This window comes from Camelus bactrianus, chromosome 15 (assembly GCF_048773025.1).
Source record: "Camelus bactrianus isolate YW-2024 breed Bactrian camel chromosome 15, ASM4877302v1, whole genome shotgun sequence".
Classification (NCBI taxonomy): Eukaryota; Metazoa; Chordata; class Mammalia; order Artiodactyla; family Camelidae; genus Camelus; species Camelus bactrianus.
In genome coordinates, this window is record NC_133553.1 from 52,098,196 (window position 1) to 52,112,759 (window position 14,564).

At 38.9% G+C, this 14,564-nt stretch overlaps 2 protein-coding genes across 8 annotated transcripts in view; one reads left to right on the forward strand and one right to left on the reverse strand.

Moving 5' to 3' along the window:
* The window catches only part of PSME4 (proteasome activator subunit 4), an 85,298-nt gene extending 76,287 nt beyond the window's left edge, over positions 1–9,011 (reverse strand). The window contains exon 1 of the mRNA XM_010951858.3: positions 8,631–9,011. Within this exon, the coding sequence (XP_010950160.2) occupies positions 8,631–8,872 (242 nt within the window). The 5' untranslated portion in view covers positions 8,873–9,011. The remainder of the gene's footprint in view (positions 1–8,630) is intronic.
* Positions 9,012–9,166: 155 nt separating this feature from the next.
* ACYP2 (acylphosphatase 2) overlaps positions 9,167–14,564 on the forward strand; it is a 218,367-nt gene continuing 212,969 nt past the window's right edge. For 3 of the 7 annotated variants that reach the window (XR_012498962.1, XR_012498963.1, XR_012498968.1), the window contains exons 1-2: positions 9,168–9,453; positions 12,888–12,948. Coding sequence is in view for 1 of the 7 variants with exons in the window: in XM_074341148.1 (XP_074197249.1) it covers positions 9,440–9,453; positions 12,888–12,948 (75 nt within the window). In the remaining 6 variants the exon portion in view is untranslated. Of the gene's footprint in view, positions 9,454–12,887; positions 12,949–14,564 lie in introns of all 7 variants that reach the window. The other 4 variants (XR_012498967.1, XM_074341148.1, XR_012498965.1 and 1 more) reach the window with 4 other exon arrangements.

Below are 14,564 nucleotides of genomic sequence, written 5' to 3' on the forward strand. Positions count from 1 at the left end.
CTACCAACTATAAGCTGCATCCTGGAGACCTGAGAGGAAAATACTATTGGGAGGAAATTATTATTTTATTAGGAAAGCAATATAGGCTTATTTAAATGGTTCACCAATCATACAAATTTGAACTGTTGTCTACAACTGTTAACAGCTGGGATATATCCTTCTAGATTTTATTTATAAACAAATGTACATATGTATATACTTCATAAAAACATAAATGCAATGATACTATAGATATCATTTACTACTTTTTTTTTTCATTTAACAGAAGTTCAAGATATTGTTCTATGCCTATAAATATGGACTGGCCATATTCTTTTTACCAGCTATCTAGTATTCCATTAAAAATAGTGATTTACTCAATTCTATTTTTAGGCATTTATGTTATTTTTGTTTTTTTAAAAATTACAAACAATATTTAATAGACATCTTCGCATTTATATATTTGTCCAAGTGTACAAATACTGAACAATGAATTCCTAACTCAAATTGTTTGACGTATTGGTGGAGGAGTACAAAAACCTAACAAACAGGATTTATGTTGAAATTCATTACAGAAATAAATTTCAGCCTGAAGCACTAAGTATAAAATGTATTTGGAATGGCATTTTTGCCTGCCTGAGAAGAAAATATTCTTGATAAATAAAAGTTATTATGTTTTATTATCCTGGGGGGAAAAAACAAGAGGTTTGCCTACTATGTTTTCTCATTATTTTCTTTTGAATTATTTGTTCATATCCTTAGAAGCTTATCTATCCTTTAAGGATTCCTCCCTTCACAACATCTTCATTCCCAATCAAAAGTGCTATCTTGTCTTCTCTGCTCCTTAATAGCTTGTACTAAACTTGAGAATTTTTCACATTCTATCTCATACAATAGTTACGCATGTATACATTCTTCCATTTCTGCAGATGACTGAAATCTCCTTGGTGACAGGGACCACACCTCCACATAGATTTAACCCTCAGCTCTAACTGGTAATGAAACAAGGTGAGAATACTGGGAAACATTTTTTCAATTGATTGAATGTACAATTATATCTTGAGATATATAGTGATGTGCATAATTACAATTAGCTCATCAGGGCTAGTTCTATTTTAAAAAAAAAACAACCTTCAAACTAACAATAAATATTTGACCAAATTAAACAAATTGGCTTTAAAACATTGAGAGTAGGTTTCCAAAACTCACTAAAAACTGAGTCTATCATCTTCACCAAGCATAGTACTTGTGATGGAAGGCTCTAAATGGACAAGGAGATCTGGGGTCTACATCTCTTTATTCCCCTCCACCACACGTTGAACACACTGGAGTTTCAGCACACTGTATGTCATAGTTATATCCTTTATGACTTATTAAAAATGACATGGCAATTTCTAGAGTAATAAAGTCATTCACTATTAACACCTAATGATGCCTTTATTCTTTTCCCAGTTGTCTCTCTTGAGGCATGGATAAAGGGCATTCATTTCTTAAAATGCTTTACTGAGTGTCACTTTAAGAGCCAGACATGGCAACAGGCAATGGAAACATAAAAATAAGTAACAAATGGCGCTAGAGCAGGCAGCCTAGAGAGGGAGACAGACAACTGATTATTTCAATATAATGCTCTGAGTATAGACTAACAGTTGTATGATCAACTTCCTCACTCTCTGTTCCCACACATTAAATGTCTTTCTCCAAATTCCTCCTTACCTAACCAAATCCTACCTCAAGGCTCAGCTGCAGATTCTCTTTCCCTGGTAGTCTTCCCAGGTGATACAGTCCAGGGAGCTTTCCTTATTCTGGACATCATGGTTAAGAACCTGGGGTCAGCAGGCAAACTGGATGTTACATAATCACTAAGACTCATTTCTTCAGTGGTAAAATTGGAATAAACAAACCTACAGTTAATTGAGTTGTTTGTGAAAATCACATGAAATGAATATAAAGCCCTTAGCATAGTGCTGGCACATTCTGAGCCCTTAACAGATAGTAGGCAGTATCTACACCACTCATTTAACAATCTATGAATGCTCTCTCATAAAATCCCTTGGGTTACTGATTTTTTTTTTTAACTATTCCCGCTTTTTGTTTCCATCCTTTCTATCTTTATAGCTCAATAAATAGGTGTGGATTATATATTTGAAGTACTGAAAGAAGCCTGTAAAAATCAGTAGCCTTCGATTTTTTTGGCCACAACTCATAGTAATAAATACATAATCCAAGATACACATAAACATACATATAACTGAAACAAAGGTCCTGATCATTCACCTTTATTACTTACAAATCCATTCTAATAATTTTAGTCTAGTTCAACAAACCCAACCAAACTAAAACTGGTCAAGACCTACTAAACTGACTGTACAACCCTTTGGTCATAACCCACAATTTGGAAAATTCTCTACGAACACTTAAAAATGAACATACAGAAGAAATATTGAGATGCCCACAAATATGAAATATTTAAGTATAATAATTACAGATTTCTTTTTAAGTGAAAGTCTCAAACTCCCTGATGCAACTAATATAATCTGCTTTGCTCTCTAATTAACTTTATTAAATTCCACTCCCCCGTACCCTCTCTGTTTTATGAAACACACCGTTCTTTTCCTCAACCAAGATGCTCCTTTCTTCTACTTCTTTGGTTAAATACATACTTCCTTTTGAACCCAATATTAAAATAGATCTCATCCCAGGTTCATTTTCTCCATTTTGACCATTAAAATTAACAAATCCTTGGAATTGCATAATGCTTTAACTTACCAATAACAAAAAAAGTTCACTCTAGTATTACTGAGTACCTATGACTATCTATGCTGCTGCCCTCAGTGCTGGGGGCAAAAAGAAGGCGAGGTAAACACGGAAGACACAGACCTCAAGGAAGCTCAAAGCACAGAGAAGCCATGCACATGAAGAATACAAAAGCATGAATAAGGGATGGAGGGGGGGGAGGGAGGGAGGGAGGGAGGGCGAGCGAGAGCACTACAAGGGAAGAAATGCTGAGGGGAGGCCGAATATGGAAGGAGCCAACTTCAGGATTCCAAATGGGAATATTTATAGTATGTGCTGCTTTTAACATTCCACTGGCCGGTCTCAATGAATGCGGAGGGTTTTTGTTGTTGTTTGCTTGCTGTTGCTTTTATTACCATGTCCTCAGCTTGCTTTTCACACAGTACAAATGAGATTTTGGTCTAAATTTTCTACAAAGGTTAGAGGGAAACATGGATTTGAATTTTCTATTAAAAAGTACATGAGGTGGTGAAGAAGATTCACTAGAAATGAATCTCACTTAATAGAAAAAAGATAACTCCCAGGTTCTACACTGAGAAAAACTGGTTTAGAAGTTGTGCACTTACTCACTAATACATAAGTGTCCCTTAATAAACATTAAGAATTTGCCTCTGTTTCACCTCAATTAAGAACACGTATTTCAAAGATAATTTTATTTTATAACACTTAATCAAGAACACTTGGGGAAATTGTTGTTAAGTGACACTTTCAGATCTTAGAAGAAAAATGAATGGTGTTGTTTTACTATTTTTTTTTTCTAACTGCCTGTCTCAGTGCCTCAGTGTAAGGCATTAAAACATACTAGTCAGAATAAGAATTTTTTTAAGTAATGTACTTAGAATTCATATTTTCTTTCCCCAAATTTCTTGATGGAATTACCTTGCTTGCTCTGCCCTAAATGAACAGAAATTTGCAGTAAGAGAAAAAGAACACTCTGGAACTTCCCTGGAGGGCAGAATTCTTTCACTGACATATCGCAAGTGACAAAAACAGTGCCTCGCCCATACAAAGCATTTACAAAATAATTTGTTCAAAGAAGACTCTTGCCTCTACTACTTTGCATCAAATTATGTATTAATCAATGAACCTAAGCGTCTTCAATTTTATAATAGAGATAATTCAAGGGAGCCTTTGTTATCCCAGGATTCTATGTCTCCAAAGTTAAGAGGGGAAAAGAAAGATGTCATAATATGAAAATGTTCACTAATGAGTGGCTTCTTTCATCTGTTCATGAGGTCTCTTTATAGTAAACCTTAGACAAAACAATGCAAATGAAATGGAAACTCAGAAGTAAAATCATAAATTCTACGAAGAATCCAACTTCTTGAGGTTGATCAAAGAAATAGTTTTTTTTTAGGTTTGATAATGGTATCGATGTTTTGTTTACTTTCTTTCTCCTTAAAAATATATATTGGAAACATTTATGAATGAAGAATATGCCCCCAAAAAAAAATGGTTGAAGGGAGTGATGGCAAAAGGAACATGACTGGCCGTGAGTTGGTAACTGTTGAACATGGGTGGTGGGTACACCCAGGATTATTATATTATTCTTCCCTCTCCTGTATGTTTCATACTTTCCATATTAAAAAATGTTTTAAAGCAAAAAAAAAAAATTAGAAAACTGTTCACATCAGAATCACACATATAGTCACAATGACATAAGAAACTGACAAGAAATAGCCAGTTAACTACTGAAGAGAAAACTGACAAGGAATTTTAAAAGAATGAGTAAGAGACATCCCTGGAAAATGGGAAGGGCCTCAAACATTTTAAAAAAAAATATGTGAGTTTGGCATTGCTATGAAAAATCAAATGTGTGCATGTCAGGAGGACAGGGGAGGGGGTATATGAGAACTTTGTCCTTTCTGCTCAGTTCTGCTCTGAACCTAAAACTGCTCTAAAAAATAGTCTGTTAAGTAAAAAACAAACAAAACAAAACAGAAAAACAAAAGTGAAGGATACCTTACCATACTGTCATAGAACTTTATCAGACAAATTCATGTCTCCCAAAATCACTGAATTCATTTACTTTGTTTTTTCTATGGAAAATCAACTTTCTCACTACAAAATTTTGGGTCCCATTTTGAGTGTGGTTACTTAATAACAAAGACAAACCTTTCCCACTACCTCTAACTGGTTCTCACTGCTAAATGTGGTAATTTGCCAAGATTTCAAGATTCTTTTACAAGTAAAAAGCACTTATATTTATTGTGTATTTCACAATGTCAATATTCAAATAGACACACTATTAGTAGACAACTGATATTCAATGGTTAGCATTTTCTCCTTTCTTCACCAACACAGAGATAATATGAATTTGGGTGCTCCTGTAGTCACATATTACTTTTCACAAGAGAAGATAAGTAAGTATATTTGGTAACACATATCTTGACTAAACTTAAGTTTCCAGTGGTGGTATAATCAAATTAAATACATTATGTGGTTTAATCCAATTCCTATCCAGTAAGGCTACATAACTTTCTCAATAATAATTAAACCAGGAAGCTATAGTTTAATTAGCAAATAAAATGATTCTAGTATAATACAGTCATTTCATTATAAAACAGTAGAGAATACATTTTCACTGAAAGAAAGCATCTAAATTTGCTTCATAATACTCCAAACCCACATTGTCACTAAAATCAAAATTCTGCTTTAAATAAAAATTAGCACAAAAGAAATTATCTTATTTTGTGTTTAAGATTTTGCTTTTATGAAACAATCCACTACTAAGTTTTAGGTTTGAAAAATCATTTGTAGTTCACACTCTCACTCCCCAGAAGAGGACTCTAAAGCTACAGAGAGGTTAAGCAAGACCTATGATAATGTTCATGGCAATGCCAGGTACAGACAAACCTCTTCTGACTAGACCTCACGGTCTCTCACAGAAGGTCCAGAAGGACAAGGGAGAAAAGGCAAGTTTCAAGATTAGCCCTTCTTCAGTTCCGTTCATTCTCTACATGGGCCATAGCAGTCATTTACTGGTACCTTTCATTCTGTCTTGACTGCCATTTCCCAAAGACCACTAGGTTTGAGCCTCTCTTGTAGGATTTGTTTCCTTGCTTCTTTAAAACTGGTCTTGTGATGTACTACATCACACAATCTCTCCTGATCAGGCAGTACTTTAAACTAAGGGAGCTTGTATTGTATCACAGGGCCAATTCTTAACACACAGAAATAACCTTTCTTCACAGAGATCTGCTAAACAGACCTGCATGTCTTGAGATGGATTGGAAGATAATTATAACTACCAAAATGAGGTAAAAAGTAAAAAAGAAAAAGAAAAGGGGAGCCTGAGTATCTCCTAAACCAGAACTCTATTCAGTCCTATGACACCCAGATTAGTGGACAAACACCACTGTCAGGGATCCAGTCCAAGTGCCTCTGAACAGCAGCATTTACACTCTGGTCTTCTTTAGGAATGCACCTGATTTGTGCAACTATTTCCAGTACTTTACACACTGCTCAAACAGTCCTTGTAGAAAGATATACACTGGCTTATTTGAGCCTCTAGATGATAAAAAATAAAATCATAAAATAACAGAGCAGGGAAGCTTCTGAGGAATTATTCAGTCCAAATCCCTCATTTCTCTCACCGGTACCCTGAAACACATGATTGAATACTTGACCACAATCACAGAGCTAATGGGAAAAATTAGATCTTATTTTCATTGCTGCTTTCCATTCTTCTACAAAGTACATTTAGATCACTACTGAACTAACCGACAGCTATCATCACATGTTTTGGCATCATTTAGATGTAAACTTGTGCAACACACACAAGGCTTAAAAAACAAGCACAACTATAATCAGGTCACCTTAACATAACTTAGGAGAAAAAAATACACCCAAGATCACAACATGTCCCACCAAGTTCAAAATGTCTTATAACGTAATCCCAAGAATCACTTTGCAGCGTTAAACCACTGTTCCAAAATAAAATTCTATCTGATAGCATTCTTGCTGGTTACTTAGATATAAATGGTTTTGGGTTCATAGGTTATTATGCCACATAACTGCAATCTTGTCCTAAATACCAAGGGCTGTCTCCACTGTATTTTTAGCCCTTTCTAGGTAAATATACCTAATAAGCCAAAAATAATAAATCTCTAGGTGTTAAGTTGCCAAGCTTAGTAACAAAAAAAGTCAGAAAACAGTGCTTAACTACACCTCTGTAGATTCTTGATTCATAAACCCAAACCAGATATGCATTCACACATTGGTAATATTTACATATTGTGCACCTATAAAGAGCCTTATGTGTCCCCCAAAATGGTTATTCTCTGGAAAATCTAATCCAAGTGATTAAAATGAGGAAACACTGAAACTGACAGAGTAACTTTATTTTTACAGTGCCCAAGTAACGCAAAAACCTAGGAGGCTCACTTGAGAAATCATCCGATTTTAATCATTTATAAAACATTCTTCTGTTTTTACTGAAACTGGTTCTTCTCCCTATGTTCTATTTCTTTTTTCTCCAAGTCTCCCATGGATCCTAACACCACACTTTAATCAAGAAGAGAGCTGTTAACCTTGACATTTTATGGTCACTCTTTGAAAAGGGCAAATTAAGTGTTTTAGTTTTGCTTTTCAATTAAAATGGTAATTATTCCCACCACCACCACCAAGTGGAGAAATTTGTCAGAGGCTCCCTAATAACTGGCAGATAAGAATCATCCTGTGAGGAAATGGAGAGACGACTATTGCATTACAAAACCCTTAGTCATCACCTAGTTCACTCAGCAGATTTGGGTAAACACTGGATAAGTGACTTAAGTCTTTTGTGTTCAAAGACCCGTACCCACATGCATGACCATAAAATGTTGCCAGATTTTATGTATAGTCAACCAAACGAGATACAGCAAAAGTCTTTTTTCAAAAAGTTCTTCTGACACAGTGAAGATGCCCATCTAGCAAACAAGTCTCTAACCTTTTCCCCAACTGTATTTTACTCGGCTTCCCCTAATTTCAGTAGCACTACAGTTTGCAGCTAGTTTATGCGAAAACAAACAAACAAAAGACCAGAACAACTGAAACGGATTTAGGTAATTTATATTCATCGTAGCAACTCAAAAATCTACAGAAAGCCGATACTAAAAACGCCCAGGACAATCTGACAGCTCTCTCTATTTTCCTTAGTATATTTTCCCAAAGGAAATGTCACAACAGGAGCAACATACACTTTCCCGAGGTTCTAAGACTCAACATTCTCAACAATAACGTCTAGTACACAGCCCAAGAATGCGCTGAAAACTAACTTTAAACCAATCTTTTCAATCAAATCCACAAAGACAGAGAAGGCCCAAAAAAGCAGAACCTGGAAGTTCCCTACGGCTTCCTTCCCATTCAGAAAGTTTCTAGACGCGAATTAAGGGATAGAAGCAGGGACCGTAGGGAAAGAAAGAACCAGAGGCAACATCAGGAAAAGTCGAGAGCTGCTCGCCCAAAGACGAATCCTCTCGGCTTCCCCTCACCGCCTCCCGCCGCGGGCAAAGGTCCAACGAGGACCCTTGGAGGACCGCTCATCTGCTTGTCTCCCTGGGGGACCAATGCCCTCCCGCTCCCCGGGAATGTCGGAAGACAGCAACCAGAAACCTGCGGGAGAATCAGCTGCGGAGAACGTAGAGGGCTAGTGAGGGCCAGAAAGATCCCGTAGCAAAGTGGCAGGGAGAAGGCCTGAGTGTTCGTTTCCCAGGCTTCGGTCGCGACCGTGGGACTACTGCACGGAGAAAATCGGCCCGAATCCGGGCAGAGTTGAGGGTCCAGCTGTCCGGCACGGACAAAGAACCGCCCCCCGCGGACGCCGTCACACCGAGCCTTTACCTCCGGCCCATCCTGCAGGCCCCGAGCACACTTACGTGGAGAGTTTTCTGGTCCAGAAGAGGCCCCCGGGCCACAGCTCTTGGAGCTGCACTGCCCGGCCCAGGTTGCTTTTGATCTGGGCCAGCTGCAAGTCGGACTCGGCGTCCAGCCGCTCGGCGTAAGGCAGCAGCTTGTTGTAGACGATCTCCTTCTGCGGGACGAAGCCCCGCGGGTCCGGCCCGGGACGCCCACCCGGCTCCGGGGGATCCCCGCCGCCAGCCCGTCCGGCCGGCTCCATTGGCCCCGGGACAGCCCCCAACTCCCTCCCACCTTAACCCTCCCCGGCCCCCACCCCTCTCCGGGCTCCGCCTCCTCCGCGTCGTCGTCGCCCTGCGGCAGCAGGAGGCCCGTCGCCCTCGGCCCGATCGCTGGGCCCCCTCCCCTAGCCGGCGCGCTGCTGGCCCGCGCGATTCCCGGTTCGTTGGCGGCGGCAGCGGCCGCTCCACCCGTCCCGCACCGGCTCGTCTGGTGACGCTGCAGCCGCCGGGCCCAGAGGTTCCGGACGGGCCTCTAGTCACTTCCGGGGCGGGGCGGGGCGGGGCGGGGCGACGGCGTCGGAGGAGGTGGTGGCGGCGGCGGAGGCGGTGAGAGCCGAGGGGGCCGCGCTTTCCTCGCCTTGGGACGGGCTCGGAGCCCCCACCCCCCGGGCCTCGCCGGCCGAGCGCGAGCCTATCCCACCGGAAACACGAGGCCGAATTCCAAGCTATTGTCCTTCCTCGTGTGGGGTCGCGCGCTCCCTGAGGCCGCCCTCGGGGGCCGTAGCCGCCGTGGCCTCCGACGAGGTAGACGACCCCACGCCGAGTTTATGGAAAAAGCTAGGTACTCTGTCCGTCCCACTTGTTGCTTATGGGTTTTTTTACTTGTCCCCTTTAATCCCTCGTCTTTCTGGTAGTCTCCTGGCCGCCTTCATTAAAAAAAAAAAAATTCAAATTCATTCAACAGATATCCATTGAACTAGTGTTGTGTGTCAGACGCTCCTTTTAGGCCCTTGAGATGAAAAGTTTAAAAGCACCTGATTTCTGCCCTCCGGGGGCTTTACAATCTCGTAGAGCAATAGACTAGGGAATACGCAATTACAAGACAATACTGCGCTTAATTGCTAGTTAAGTGAAGGATGCTCTGGAAACACCTAAAGAGGACTTCAAACGGAGGGGTGTCAGATGGTTTCCTAGAAGTGATACACAAAGTTGAGTTAAAGGGCTTAAGGGTTGAGTGCAGAGTTGGTTAGAGAAAGAATGGAGAGGAACGTGTATTTCAGCTCAGCTTGCATGCATGCACTCTAGGAATTCACAGAATTTCAGAATGACTGAAGATTGTTTGCAGAGAGAGGAGTGGAGAATTGAGACTGAGAAGGACGTACTGGGGAGTTTTTAGAGCTTTAGCCTAAAGGCGACAAGAAACTGAAAAAATTTAAGCACAGGAGTGGCATGATATAATTTACATTTTTGAAGAAGCACCCTGGCTTTGTGTGGATAATGGATTACAACAGACAAGATTGGAAACTGGCAGACTCCCTTAAGGAGATGTGACATAATGATGGCCTGCATGTCAGCTGAATTGATTTGAGAGCTATTTCAGCACGAATGACCTGAGTTTGGTAGTTGATTGAATATGAAGAGTGAAACAGAGGGAAGAGTCGGGATGATGTCAGATTTCTGGCTTGGGAAACTGAATAGATACTGAAGCCCTTCATTGAGAAAACACAGCAGAAACAGCTATGGAGGTGAAATGCCTAAGGGATAAGGAAATAATTTTGATGTATGAATCAAGAGGGCCGTCTAAAATGAAATATGGATTAGCTTATGGATGGGTTGGAGGGAATAAGATATAGAGCATTGTTAAAAGACAAACGGAGGCATATTTAAAAATCTGAAGAATTTATTTGAGCAAAGGTCAGTTGGAATTGGGGAGAGCCAACCTAGGAGCGCCACAGGAGCCAGGGGAAAGACATATAGAGAATGTGCAGAAGCAAAGAAAGTTAATTATTTGACTGGCTACAGCGTAAAGCCTAGTTAACTGTTTGTGATTGGTTGTCCTTAGTGTTTAGATTTCATAATCTTGGGGCATTTACACACTTATACCTTGGTTTGCTTAAATAGGCCACCAAGGCATTAGAGCCACCTTTGCCTAATGGCCTCCTTGTTTAATTAACCGTATGAAAAGAATAGGGCCCTTGACCAAACTCTGAGAAGCCCCATATTTAAGGATGGACAGAGTAAGTGGAGAGAGTCTACAAAGAATACTCAAAAGAAGCAGTCAGAGAAGTGGGCAATCTAGGAAAGTGGGCATTTTTAAAAAACAGCATTTCAGATGGGGGAAGTGATTAACTGTACCAAGGTGACTGAGAAGTCAAATGAAATGAGACCCAAAAAGGGTTTTTTGGAGTTATTGATAGAACAGAGAAGAACAGTTTCAGTGGAGTGTAGGAATGAAACCAGATTACAATGACAAAGGATGAATGGGAAGTAAATAGAGATGGCAAAGGTAGATAACATTTTTTAATAGTTTGGGTGGGAAGAACAGGAGAGAGAAGAGGGTAGTTGGAGTGAAAAGAGGAATTTTAGAAGGTGGGATATGTTTAAGTATTGATGAGAAGGAGCCAGTGGAGAGAGAGGTTGAAAGTATATGGATGAAGATGATAGAGAATGGGGGAGAATGTAGAGTCATTGGCCCTTACAGCAAACCATACTCTCTTGCTGCTGTCGGAGGAGGAAGGCAGGAAAGGACAGGTACAAAAGCAGAAAGGTTTGTAGATTTGGTGGCTGGAAGTTGAAGTTCTTTCTGATGATTTCTTTCTTTCTTTTCTTTTCTTTTTTTTCTCTGTGAAGGAAGAGTTTGGAGAAGGCTTACAGTAGTCTCAAAATTCAGAAAACTGATTAGAGAAACAGAACTGCTTGCCAGTTAAGGCTGGAAGTATGAGTTTATCATCATCTGCCTGCCCAGTTTAGTGATTTTCCCCAATAATATTTAGCAGCCCACAATTGTATGATGTACAGACTGGTTTGATAGAATAGCAAAGAAGCAAGAGAATGTTTTGTATGTTAGTGGTAGTGATGGTGGTGGTTTTAGCTACTATTTGTTGAGGACTTCTCGCAACCTGTTTGCTTTATCTGTATTAACTCATGGAATTCTCTAAGTAGAGATCATTGAGTTGAGAATGTTTGAAAGAAAATGGTTAAGGTCTAAATTGGTTGAAGTCTAAGAGAAGAGGACTGATTAAAGAGCAGAGCTGTCAAGGGACTCAGATCCTGATGAGGTACAAGAACAATATGAAGCAAAGGATATGGAAGAACAGGAATGTTTAGATTCAAGATTTCAAAGAAAGAGTTCCAGATGATGTTAGTTTCCCTGGGAATGGATGTCTGAACTACAAAAATTGGAAGAATCATTGGAGCAAAAGAGATGAACTCCCTTTCTGTTATTCTTTGTGAAGTTGTATAGAAAACACTATTCAAGCCCCTTCTGTTGAGAATAGAGGAAGACCTTAAGTTTCTCCAGAAGACCTGGTCTGCTCATCATTAAAGACAGTGCCCAAAGTCTGGGGCTAATATCTTCTCAAACCAACTCTCAAGCATTTTTTTTCTCTCTTGAAGTTCAGGGTACTCTGCCAAAGGATAATAACCCAGTATGCTTTTAGTCAGACCCTGAGGTAAACGTTAGTTTCTTATGAGACCCTTCTAGGAAACAGGCTGTTCTTGGGAGACCCTGAAAGTTCAGTAGCCCTTCATGGAAAGTATTCTGAAGAGAGAGGTTTCTCCTCAAGCTAGAGGAATTGGCAGGGATAATTATCAATCAAATATTTATGTCACTGAAATACTTATTGGCCCACTACTTCATAATCCATTTATTAGTGGTGAACAAAAAAGACAGGTTGTTAGTTTCATGCCTTCCCCTGCCTTAGTTTTTTCTGTATATGATGTATTTGGGACTAGGGGTATATTGACAAGTAGATGAATATTGTCAGAGCACACTATTTAGAAGTAAATATCTAAACTCCTTCTGTGTTGCATTTATTAAAGTCACAAGAATATTGGACCTGAGAAATGAGAGGTTTTTTTCCCTAGTTCCTATAGGATTTTTAAGTTGTGAATTTTTCAACCAAAACCCCTTCTTACCCAGTATATTTAGTAAGAAGGAAATCAGAGCCAATGGAATGAATTTTTCTATTATCTTACAGTTTTTCTCTTTCTTAGGCATTTTGCTATTTGACTACAATGTAGCTAAGTGTAGGCTTCTTTTTATTTGTTTTTCAGAGGATTTGTGTTTCTTAAATCAGAAGATTCATATCATTCATCAGTCATGCAAAATTTTCAGGTATTTTCACAACTTTTTGTTCCCTTTCTCTCCTTGTAGAATGCCCATTAGACACATGTCATACCTTCTTATTCTAACCTCGATATTTCTTACTTATATTTTGCAAGTCTTTTTATCTCTACCTCATTCTGGGTAACTTTATCATATCTATTTCTAATTCTTAGAATTCTTTGTTCATCTGTGTTGATCTGCTGTTTAACTTGTCCATTGAGTTTCTAATTCCAATGATTATGTTTTTAAGCTTTGAAGTTCTACTTGGTTCTTTTTCAAATCTCCCTATTCTACTTTTTATTGAGTTTTGTTCTTTATAGCTCTAATGACTTCTTTAATCATTTTAGACATACTTATTTAATTATTTTAGAGAATCATATGTAGGCATTCTATTATTTCAAATAATAGTGTGCTATGTGTTGATTTTTGTTCCTGATGGATCATTTACTTGTATTTTATGTTTTATACTATAAGAGCATCTTCAGATGGCTTTTTTATTCTGTGGAAATCCCATGGAACCCAGAGAAATTTTTTTGTTCGCTTGCACCAGATCCACAAAACTATGACAGGCCTAGTACCAACCAATATTTCTGTTCATTTTTCAGTAAATGTAAGATTTGGATTTCTATCCCATGCAAGTTAAAGGCCCAGGAATTCAACCATGGGGAGTTCTGTTTTTATGCAATATTTTACTTCGAACACCCTAAGGTCCAAGGCTTCAACTTCTATAGTAAAGTAAAACCCGATTCATTTGCTGTTTCCAGATCAAATAACATTGCCCCAAAGTTGATGCAAAGTTAACTCACTTGCTTATCACTCTACCTTTCCTTTCCTCTTTGTTTCTAGTATCCGGAGATTTTCTTTTTCTGTATGTGAACTCATCTATGGTTATCACTTACTTTTATGTTTAATGTAGCATTCCTATATAAGACAGTTTCTGCATTAGCTCTGTCTGCCGTACTACTGGAACTGGACCTTTAAGGAGTGAACTTCTAACTTTAAAATATTAGACATCATGGGAACAAAAGGGAGTAATCTGGGCGATTAAGAGCTTTTTTTAGAATCTTCATATCACATAAGTGGCCATTGATGTTGTCACTTTGAGTTTAGCCCAATGAAACTGTTTCAGGCTTTGATCTCCAGAACTCTAAGATAATAAATTTGTGTTATTTAAAAAAAAAAAAAAAGCCTATTTGATATTTAAATGCAAAAAGGGGTTTTTCAACACAGCTGAAGCTCTTCATGTTTCTTTTTGACAAGCTGTGAATAATGTAGGCGGTCACAGCTTCCCTCATAATCAAATATAGTAAAGAGATGTATTGTATTTTTTAACAGTAGTTGAAGAAATTAACAATAGAGTCATTGGAGAGATAATAACTAATGCACAAGGAGGATGTACACTCTTTCCACCTACCCTGTTTTTATATGTTAAATAGAACAGGCCTTGCTCATAGGCTGAGAATGGAATTGTCTGCATAAATAATTTGAACAGCCAGCAAGACACATTTTATCTGATGTTTGAAATACTACCCTTTGCAATCTTTTACTTTGTGCTAAGCAGAATCTCTTTTGAAATTTACAGATTCACACGAAGGGTAATATATCAAATCCCTAATTCTTCAGAG